General features: G+C 39.4%; 1 protein-coding gene across 1 annotated transcript in view; it reads right to left on the reverse strand.

Moving 5' to 3' along the window:
* pxylp1 (2-phosphoxylose phosphatase 1) overlaps positions 1-8,634 on the reverse strand; it is a 33,037-nt gene extending 24,403 nt beyond the window's left edge. Inside the window, exons 1-2 of the mRNA XM_069676631.1 lie at positions 8,557-8,634; positions 4,613-4,759 (exon numbers count right to left, since the gene is read on the reverse strand). Of these exons, the coding sequence (XP_069532732.1) occupies positions 4,613-4,694 (82 nt within the window). The 5' untranslated portion in view covers positions 4,695-4,759; positions 8,557-8,634. The remainder of the gene's footprint in view (positions 1-4,612; positions 4,760-8,556) is intronic.
* Between the last annotated feature and the right edge of the window lie 3,111 nt (positions 8,635-11,745).

Consider the following 11,745-nt stretch of genomic DNA (forward strand, 5'->3'; position numbering starts at 1 on the left):
TCATGGAAGCATGGGGGGCTTTGACAGAAGAGATCGCAGAGACACAGACTGCAGATTGAGCAAAGATGTTTTAAAAAATGAACAGAAATGTGGAACAAAAACAAAAGCCGACCATCTATTAAACATGAAGAGAAAGCCCATACGCTTTCATCCCATGCTGCTCCTGGATAATGGCTCAAATCCTCCTCTACAGTGTGCGTGATGAATAAATGATGACAGCAGCTTTTCTCCAGCCGTACTACTGATGAAAAATAAAGTGAGGGCTGTTTGGAAAAAGGACTTTCCCATAAGAAACAGTATGCGCTTTTACACAGCCTGGTCAAGTGGGGATCGTAGGCTGTTATTCCGCCTCCCCGTTTTGTGTGTTGAGTACCAATAAGGCACGTGGGGACAATGTTTTTCTGCTTTAAAGCAGAGGTGGTAACATAGGCGAGTTGACTTCTGTGGAACCAGCAGAACGGGACAGGGATGTGATGTTTTAAGGGCGTGAACTTACTAGCAGTTAGCGGTTAGCCTAAAGCACCAAAAAATGTCCTGTTGAAGGGAGATAAAGAATTCAAAGCACCATCATTTTTATTATTTATAAAAAGGGCAGTGGCCGGTTGCACAAAGCCTCCTGAGTTTTTCAGATAAGGAATTCACTTAAGTTATTATTTTACTTTAGTTAAGGAAACAGTTGCAACATCTCAAACTGATTCCTTCAGTGAGAAAGCACTGTCCATCTTAAATACATTGTGAATATTCCAAGGTTGCCAAGGTGACGGAACACCGACCCACGCTTTTTTGTAACGTCAGTGTTTACTGGAAATTGTAAATAACGTTAAAAACGTAGGCTCGTAGGAAACATGTTCAAAAAAGTTAATTTGATCCAAACGTCACACCGGGGCTGAAACAACGAATGTGGCAAGAAATAACGGATAAAATAAACTCAAGACATACCGCCATTGAAAGGACTAAAGACGAAGTATCGACAAAATATGACAACCTAACAACAGTGGCAAGAAAGGAGATTAGCATTCACATGGAGGACGTGTGAAAAACAGGTGAGAATTTTTATTTAATTGTGCAGGGTTGCCATCAAGTAGCTAGTGGTGTAACGGATAGCAGTTGATCCGTGATCAGTGCGGATCACCCCACACGGTTCAGCGTGCAGGTGATACGCAGACCGACGTAAAGTTTCTTCGGCTGAATCCCTGTGCAGAGTTAAAGTGGAAGGAGACTCTGACTACTAGAGGTATGGGCTTCATGTAGCGTGACGTGGAAGTTGACGATCAGTGCAGAAGCAGTGGCAACGTAAAGTTTGGAGAGATTAGCAGCTGCAGTAGCGCAAGCTTCATCCGTGGCGTTTCAAAAACACCCCAGGCATAGTACGTTTTGTTGACTTTAAGTAGCTGTTTATTGTTCCTTTAAGTTTCTTCTTTAAGTTGTTGCTAAGGATGATTGTGCAACGCCTAACCAATTTTAAAGAATTACTTGAAAAAAAAAACACAACATAAGGATGAAAACTTATCAGGGAGGAAGGAAATATCCTAAGGACAGGACTACGACTACGACATGGTAAGATACGCGATACGAGGCCCACAATAACGATAATATCACGATACAGTGATTCTGCGATTTTGACACAGATTAAGATGAAACAATGATGCAGTGTTAAAATATCGATTTCTGGCGCCAGCGATACGATAATTGTATCACACCAGTCGGGACGACGATATATTGCAATATGGATATTTTGTCCCACCCCTAATCCCAACATTTTCTTCTACATTGATCAATATCCACATTTATCGCAATGTGTAATTTGATAATGACTCCAGCTTGAGGAGTATCCTGATAACAATGGAGAAGCCAGGTGGTTCCTTTTTTATAAGGAGCTGAATTATCTGCAGAGGTCTCCTCCTTTAAAACAAACTGACACACTAATAACAAGCTGTTTAAACACTGAATAAAGCAGTATAAAATCAGAGCCTTTCAAACGATCGTTGGCAGACACAGGATGTCCATAATTTATGTTAGGTTATAATCTTTTGCCAACAGTATCCTTAATTTTTAATTCATTTCACTGTCGCTCTAGTGCCCCTCGCTTCCAGTGATATTTCTCCCTTTTAAAGAAGACATCTACTGTCTTCATCGGCAGCTCAAAAAATGCCTTGCAGTGGGACGTAGGCGTGTACTTCACTTGCAAGCAAACAACTGCAGACTGGCTGTTGTCACTATAGATTAGGGCCGTCACTTTTCCCAAAAATGAAGTTCGACCAATTAAACTTGATATGGAACTCATTCGAACACTAACGTCAGAGAAAGAGCGGAGAAAAGAGTAATCGGTAGCTGTGTAAACAACAGAACTGATGTACAGTTGAGGCTGTGTTTGTGCATAATAAAGCCTATGACTCCTCAAGGCTCAAGCCAAGCTCCTGTGTCTTGCTTGCTGCTGGCGTATTAAAGTGATGAGAGTTAGCCCAGAAGCTAGCTAAAGCTTTCGCCCTGGGACGGAACAACAATAAGTCTCCCCTGTGCTTTCTGACTACGGCCTGCTGAAGCAGGAAAGGTAAAGGCATAGGGATCGACCGACTATCGGCCGGGCCGATATTCGGCATTTTGACGCATATTGGCATCGGCCTTTTTGAAAAAAATAAAAAATAAAAAAATCAATTATTATTTTTTTTTTTTATCCGACGGCCGATAAGAGTGCAGAGTGCTTACACACACGGCGGTGAGGAGAAAAAGTTCATTTCTTTGCAAATTTAATTTAACTTTGTTTTATTTACTTAATAAAACTTCAGGAAGTTATTTATTTATTTATTTATTTAAATTTTCAGTTAACTTTATAAGAGATGCTGCTGACCCTGGGAACTCCCTGCGCTTTTTGTTTGCTTGTTTAATAAACATATGCTTAAAGGCATTTAAACAAAGTTAAGTGTTGGAGTTTGTATTATTCAAAATTTTGACGCCAATATTTTCACTTTTACTGCAAATTATCGGCTCCAAATATCGGTTATCAGCCTCCTTGACTGCTAATAATCGATATCAGTATCGGCCCTGAAAAAACCATATCGGTCTATCTCTATTAAGGCACACTACTTTAAACGTGTGAGCGTTCTGGGACGGATTAGTAATTTGTTCGTGGGCATTGATTTTGCTTTAACTGCTTTCATTTTGAATTTGATCACATCATTACAGTTCAAACTATTAATATTTCAGCACTACTCATCTGTCCATACAGCGTAAAAATGTAGGTACATTTTATCTCAATCCGCTATCACGATCCTTTGATCGCCCAGCCCTTTATAAAGCAATGTAGCCACCTGAAATGAATGTTAACATACTCACTGGTACGACAGTATGCCAGTGTTACAGTGTTCAGTGTAAAAGCGAGCATGATGACAGGCCTTCTTCCCGGTGTTACTGCAGGATCTCTGTATAAAACACGCTCGTACCCTTCATTATTACATCTACACACTTGTGATTATTGAGAGCTTGTTTCGCTCATCTTTGTGTCTTCCTCTGCCGCTGAGCGTTTAACAAAAGGAGAAGATTACAGGGCAGGAGGTGAGAGCTGGTTCGATAGCGAGGCATTAATAATAACATACACAGCAACCTCCTCTTACACGTCCAGGCAGACATTATTATCTAGTGAAGGGGGAGGAGAGGAGGAGAGGGGAAGGAGTGACAGCCGGGGAGGCAAGCGTGTAGGAAGGGAGGCAGAGTGCAAACACAAGATAAGTACAAGTAGGAGCCTGCTTGCTCTGGCTATCTTTTTTTACACCTCTGATCCTGCCTGGGATTTAAGGCAACAGAAGAAGAATAAATTAAAGCTTTCCGTATGCCAAGCTTACACATTTGAGATTAGATAAGGGGACTGTATCTTTAAAGAATTAATGAAGGACAACACACAAAATCTTGGCAAACATGCAGGGGAAATTGCACGCCACTGTAATCCTTGTGTGTGCCAGGGGAAATGATTTACGCCACTTTAATCCCATGCTTGTCCAGACACAGGCTTACCATCGCCATAAACACTTCCTCTGCATTTTGGTTTTCAGGAATCAGGCAGAAAGTAGCTTCATTTCACACCTTTTGCAGCAAAATACCGATTTCTATTTTTACAACACAGTCTGCCTGCTTCATCACCCACTTCTTTCCAACCAGGACTGTGAGGCTTGCAGTGCTTGGGAGACCGTCTCCACTTACTGAGCGGTGGTTTCCTTACATTCACTGCGGCTGGCAGGAATAAAGTGTCTAGACAATACCTCCAGGAGATGCTGAACAATGCCTTGATGGGGAAAAGCAGGATTGTGTACACCTATGCATTCCACAGCAGATGTGAGTGTGTTGCCGCAAAGTCTCTGACCGCCTCAGAGCATCCAGAGGCCCACTGTTAGTGCTGGATATTTATAGGAAGCCTATAGGGGATTCTGCTTTGTTTTGGTATGAATGGGGTTTCTTGAATGGGGAAGCAACAAGAGGATATGCATATCAACACAAACACACATGCAGACAGGAGAGCTGAGCACCTTTTCTTCCCTTAAAATCTGACTCCTGGGCCGGGGCTCCAGCGAGAGGATTAATATGTAAAGCAGCCGTGTTTAGCACCAACACAAACACTTACGGAACTGGAGGCTCAGACTGATGATTGCCAGCGCAGCTCCGCCCACCACCACCAGGAGGAGGAAGCGGTTACGAGCCAGCATCTTATCATGTGATTGGTCCGCTTCCCTTTCCGTCAGCCATCCAGAACACAGAGCATCCCTGCAGTCTGAACACAAAGAGAGAGAAAACTTTAAGGAGCAATTCGCACCTGGAAAAAGCCAGTTGGTCAAAGCTGGTGTTCTCTGTAATCAATAGAAGAAATAATATTTCAAATTGGCGCCATAGCTGTGGAGAAAGTTGTACAAACAGCTCGTGGTTTCGCTTTTACAGTCCTACAACACCCAGCGTGCATTGCGCCCCTCCCTCTGAAAGGAACAACCCAGCGAGAGACGCTGGAGTGAAATACTACCGTTTTCCAGTCAAGGACATTGATCGCTGCAGGCAATCGCTCAGAGCGGTACAGAGGAGTTGTCGAAATACGACGAGAATATACCGGTGGATCGTCTAAAAAATCTTCGGGTCTGCAGTCTACATTTTGAACAATTTTAAACGAGACATGACATCTGGGGCGTCCTAGATTGTGTAGTTTAGCAAGCTTCCTGGCCTCCGCCAGATGACGCGTTTTACGTAGTCTGGCGGAGGTTTTCCAGGGCCTGTCGGGGAAGCGAATAGAATAACCATAATGGCATTAGCGTCCCATAATAGCATGATAGGATTGAGGTTGAAAATCAGCGAACTGGCCCTTTAAGGGAATGTATATAGGGTCTGACTATGATGGGAATTTCTATCACGAAAACATTAACAATTTTAGGAGGGGAAAAATTCAATACAGCGGCCAAAACTTTTGAAATGAACTGAAAATACACCTTTTCTACTTGAATTGTGCACCCATTTAACACACAAGTGTCCATGCAAAGGTATTCAAAAAATTACTTTATTGAAGGTTATGTAACATTTTTAACGTACAATTCCAACCACATCTAGAGCTGACAACTGTCTGCTCAGCTGTGATGCTCTGCTACATGTGCTGCAGACGGAGCTGCGAGTTTGTAAAATGTGGAGTCGCAGGTTGAACTACCTAGTTACATCATTTCTTAATCACCCAAAGCATTGTTTTCTGCATTTTATTAGGGCATTTCTAACATTTGTCTATACTAGCACTTTCTGAGTTCAACACACTCAGGGGTTTTGCTGTTTGACTGCTACATAATGATAGCTAATTTAAAAAAGTGTTAGCAGTCTTTGGCTAATCATTTCTGTATTACTAATCCATCTCACTGACTGTATGACTCTTCTGTACTTATGCTACAGTCAATGGTTACAATGGTCACCATTCAGCAAAAGCTATGTAGGCTAATGTTGCTTTTTTGTATGTGTTGCATGTGATTTTTTTTAATGTTTGTAATGTCTAAGGATAGATTGGTTAAAATATTCCTCCAAAAAACCCCAGAAGATTCTAGTATGATTCACAACCAGCTATCCTGTGTCAATTTGGTTGACAGAACAGATATCTTGTGAACCTACATTAAGCCTAGGCTCTGAAAATAAAAGTCAAATGGGCCCATAAGGGGAAATGTGTACACTGAAACCGATATCTTTGTGACAGGCCCATTTTAGCTCTATAAAATCAACAGAGACAAATCAATAAGTCTCTCTAGTATACAGTGTGCTACAGATTTAGAATATGCTTGTTTTCATCATTTTCTCCCATTACAAAATTTGTATCTTAGAGTTTTTAAGTGGTAGGAAATGAAAGCAGTTTTAAGGCGCTGCAGCATTTAGAAGACAGCTGTCATTTCCCCCTTTTTAAAGGAAATGACTCATCGAATGTTAATGATAACCATCATTTGTCTCCATTTCGAGCTGACTTTGTTGATGAGCAGGCAGCAAGTAACTAGGCTAATACATTTTTAACACCTGCATACACCTGTCCCTTCCACCTCACACCTCGCTTCTCTTCAACTCTGCCATGATGCCCCGGAGAGGTACAGCCTTAAAATATCAGCAGTTGACAGTTAATGGCAGTCAAATCCATCCACAAGACAAAAATAAAAGACAGTGGCAGACCTCACAGATAGCATTAGTGCCACAATCTGTGGTCATCTCCACGTTTTAGATCTTTAACGTCAGAGGTAAGACAACATGGGAAAAAGATCCTTTTTGTTTCCAATGTAGCTTTCCAAAAACCTCACTCTGATAGCAGTGATCGATTCACTGCATCAAGAAATCCATTAACTGCAGACTACATTTGGCTTTCCTAAATCTAAGTGTCTTGGCTGATTAAAGGAAACACAGGCTCGTACTTTCCTGCATGTCAGGCTGGCAACCAGGCATCAGGCTTCGGTTGCCGAACCTGAAAATGTGGTTGTAATTTTAACAATGACTCACATTTGGTTTAGTGTCTCCTACAAATACAGCCCTGTGACAGTCTGCACCAGTTTCCACCATAAAACCAGCAGTTGCATTTTTCCATGAATAGTCTGTGCAAGGGCCGAGGGTTGGAAACCAAAGAGAGGCATGGAGGAGGAACAAACTCAGAGTAAGGCAGTAAATGTAGCCCTACAGAATAAAACCTACCATTAGGCGGTCTGAAAATACTCCCAGCCCTGTGAGTGTTCAAGCCTGTGTCTGACCAAGGTACTGTAAAACGATGCTGCAAATATTCCCTTTCTGAACTGTTTCACTGCCTGCGCACACTACCCTGTAGCTTTGGGATGCGCCCCACCAAACTCCAGTCAAAATGCTGGTACTTAAATGTTCTGGTACGTATTGTCTGCTTACAGTGCTGGCTAACAGCAGCTACTCAGAATCTAAAATGAAAAAGCTTCAGGTGGTATACAAAGATGCATTTCGACTCAGACTTAAAGTATCAAGGTGGACGAGTGCAAGCGGTGTGTTTATATCTAATAATGTTCCAACCTCCCATGCCGTGCTTAGAAATTTAATGTTCAAATTTATGAGTCGATAATCGGACTCTAAAAATGAAATAATGATGGTACTATCTCAGCCCACACTAAGTGGCACATTGGAAACATTGTCTTTACGTGTTTTAAATCACACTTATAAACTGTAATGATTTCATCCTTTCATTGTTGTCTATTTTATTATATATTATGCTTTTTATGCTGATGTGGACATAAGCAAGGTGAATGAACTGTAATGATTTAATTCTATGTCTTTGTCCCTCTGTTGTTGTCTCTGTCTTTTATATGCATTTGTGCTGATATGGACCTAATGTGACTGAAATAAGGTAATAAAGTAAAGTAACTGAAATTATCATCACATAACGTTATGTCAATACCTAATAAGGTAACATTATTCACTGGTTTGTTCGGCTTACAAAAAACAAAACAAAAATGAAATATTTCTGTCACATTCCTTCCTGTCGACATCTAAGCTGGAGAAGCACACTTTGTTCTAATTTCTATTTATTTAAATGGTACTTTTAATTTAGTTTTAATGCCGACGTCAAAAGTGGAGTGTAACAATTCTCAAACACATCAACTGGTACAATTTAAGTAATGCGTTTGACAATAAGCTAAGGAAAATTTAATTGACACAAGGGAGTCTGGTTACGACTCTGCTAGTTAACTAGTTAGCTAACAGTTAGCTAGCTACTTACATTCATTAGACTCCATGAGCTAACTGAAACGATCCAGCATGCAGGCTCATTGAGCTCGTGCTACTGTCATGTATGTTCATGTGTACTTCTTCAAACTTTATTTCTCACTACTTGTTGCTTCTATCTGCAGGAGTCGAGACATGTTACGGTGTTGACGTGTAGCTTCGTGTCGCTTTTAACCAAACGAGCAACCGAGATAACAAATTAAATGCCACTTCAGCAAGCCTAACGTAACCCACGGCAGGAAACGACTAAAGAATGAAACATGAAATACGGGTGAATGCATATCTCTGACAAGCCAAACATGCTCTACAAACTAGCGTTTCTGACATTTCTCTTACCTGCAGGAACAGAGTGTTTCAGATCCACAGAGAACCGAGTCAAACACTTGAATCCAGCGCTTCGGTCTCTCCGGTACGACAGACTGCCAACTGAGCGACGCAGACCAGTGTCAAGTAAAACATAGTACGCAGCAATACTTCCTGTTACAACTTTCAAAATATAACAGCCATGTTTTTATGTAATATGTGTATATGCAATAAAAAAAACCTGTAAATGTTTTCAGAGATGGCATTTTTAATAGCTTAAAGATATATTTGCATAATAATAGCCAAGCAACAAATTCAGGTATAATAATTTAGCATATATCACCACCACAGCATCACAGGGCCCTAAAATCTTTGATATGATGCCCCAATCCTTCCACTGTGTCAACCACTTTTTGTTTACAAACAACCACAGTATCTTTTCCATTGCATTCCCATTTCCATTTTTTCACATACATCCCATCTGCATCACTAGCTGCCATTATATATGTTACTGAATTAATCTTATCAGAATCAGAAATGCTGCCCGGGGGGTAATTTGTGCATTGCAGTTGCTTAATACAAACTACAAGTATGAAGAAATATAAAAAAAAATAGATATAGAGTAAAACTATGTAAAATATTTTAATCATATAGAGAAAATTGCAAGAAAATATTTAAATTATATATAGAATATGTAAAAACTGTTAATTATATATACATAACTAAATATGTGAATTATATATACACTGAATTGTTTATTGTAATAATATACAGTGAATTGTATATATCATAATATCATATATAAATGTAATGTTATGTCCGAACCCTCCCTCTTTGTTAACCATATTTCCTTGAAAGAACATCACGTGTGTCTTTTAGTTATCGAGTAAAAATAGTCAATAAAACCTGTACAAACTACATTAATCAAAAACCTTATTTAACATAACACTGGGACAGTTAAAGGTCATTTTCAGTGGTAGCTTTAAGATAAGATAGAACTTTATTAGTCCCGAGTAAGCAGGTAAGTAATGGTGGCAGTTAAATTGATGGTAGTATTGACAGTTATTACTTAGTAAAAACTTCTATTGCACACGTTTATGAATTTAAAGATGCATGTTATAGAAAGTAAATGTGCTGTGTTGAGAGGAACACAAAAGACGCGTTAGAGCCAAATATATGCTTTTATTTTGTAAGAAATATGGGTTATTTCCGGTGCTGCTTTAGCTTGTCCTTTCTAACTTATAGACAGTAATGGAAAAAACGGGTCTAGCTGTCTGGTTTGTGGACGACCAGCCAAACTCCCAACCTCGCTGCCCCATCTACTGGACCAGCTACGGCAATGCACATGTTGCCTTCAAGGCCTCCTCGCTGTGCGTTTTAGGTGTGGTATGGGACGGTAAAACAAATGATTCTAAAACTGTCACATTTTTGTGAAAATTGTTTGATCAATTCATCTAATTATTACAGTTTTTATTATAATTCTGAAGGGGAATAATACAATATACATATATTTGTAATCATAATTCCCATGTTTATTGTTTCATAAAGACACCTATGGCTATTGTTTCCAGCAAAAAAATGAGAAAAGGAAGTGTGTTACAAAGGAGGTAAAGTACCCCAGATAAGTAAAAGTTTTTACTTATTTCAGTATCAGGAATTGACGTAAGTTTAATATAAATATGCAAAATGTTGACACTAGTAGCCTCCAGAAGCATTTTTCCTGCATTACCAAATAATAACTATGACTTTAACTGAGTCCACTTTTACATTTAATGTAAATTTTGTTTGTTTTTTTCACACAAAAAAAGACAAAGAACACGACACACAATTATACATTACTTATCCTTAAATAAATGTTGCTGTTTATAGCCTACCTGCTTACTTACAGCCCTACATTATTGCAGTTTTTAATTCAAGACTTTTACTTGTGCTGGGATGGCATAATCTGACATTCTGTAGGTGTCAGTCTCGTTTTTCTAGTCTTTTCTTTAGTCGCAACTCTGTAAGTTATCACCACCAAGGTTTTCTTCTGCGTATTATGTCACAAAAATAAGAAAATGCCAGTGGAATTTCAGATTATGTTGTGGGAGGGGACATAAAAGTTTCTATTATCAGTTTGATTTCCTTCTTTCAGTTGTTGTAATGCATTATATAGTTATACAACATTTTATAGTAGAGAAATAGAGATTGTGGCTGTAATATTGCTTTAAACCTTTTATTTGTTGACTTTTTTATGTGACTGTAGCATCATTGAAATTATTGTGATGGCATAAGTGTTATGCCATAAAAACAACACTGAAGTCAAACATCTGCATCTTTATCTAGATTTTACTTCTCGATGAAGTTTAGTTTGTTTAGAAATACATATATTGCAGTCTTTTCAAATTGGAATTTTGCAGATCTAAAATCATGATTTGTAAAATGAGACAACTGCTGTCAGTCCTGTAGCGCAGCCGTCTGGCCGTCACTAATCAGTGTCATCCCGCCTGCAGGCTGCACGCCTCGTCTGCTCATGTGGTTAGCAAAGACTTTACTCACATTCAGTCTCCACCAGAGCAAGACACTGAGATGTGACTCACTGAAACGAGCTGATAGTGGGACTCAGTTACCAGCAGAACAACGCACTGTGTCACAATGCATTCTTTGTCAGCTCACCTGGTGGAATCAGAGCTAAATCGCTGCCAAAGTCCACTCGATATTTCAGCATTTTTTGGACATTATTAGGCAGTTATATCAGTCAGTGCTTCACTTGTTTGTGTTCATTTGTCTTCACTTGACTACTACTATACTTTTTAAAATAATTCTGAAAGCTTAATCGAAAAGGCAACTTCATTCAGCTCTTATTCTGTTCTATTGATTCTCTTAAAACCAACCAGTTTACAAAAGCTTTTTATCAGCACATTTTGTTGGCTTGTTGGTATTGATGCAGAAAAGCACAGGGCTGCCAGCCAAGAGAGTGACTGATGGATCGTGCAGATGGAGTGTAATTTGTCTGATTCTCTTCTCTACTTCTGTCACAGAATTAGCTTTGATTAAACCTTCAATAACTGGGTTTTTTTGTCAGTTGGGGGCAGCACCAAGCTAGTAACACAAAATGTACTTTTTGTTACTTGGTTAAAAAAAAAAATGAAAAAAATTGCTATGCAATACAAGAAATCCTGGGCGTAATATGACATCAAATTTGCAACTCATATAATCGGGTACTTCAATTTTGTCTTACTT

The sequence above is a fragment of the Semicossyphus pulcher genome, unplaced genomic scaffold, assembly GCF_022749685.1.
Source record: "Semicossyphus pulcher isolate SPU_LCO1_2020_fin unplaced genomic scaffold, fSemPul1.0.p SCAF_26, whole genome shotgun sequence".
Lineage (NCBI taxonomy): Eukaryota > Metazoa > Chordata > Actinopteri > Labriformes > Labridae > Semicossyphus > Semicossyphus pulcher.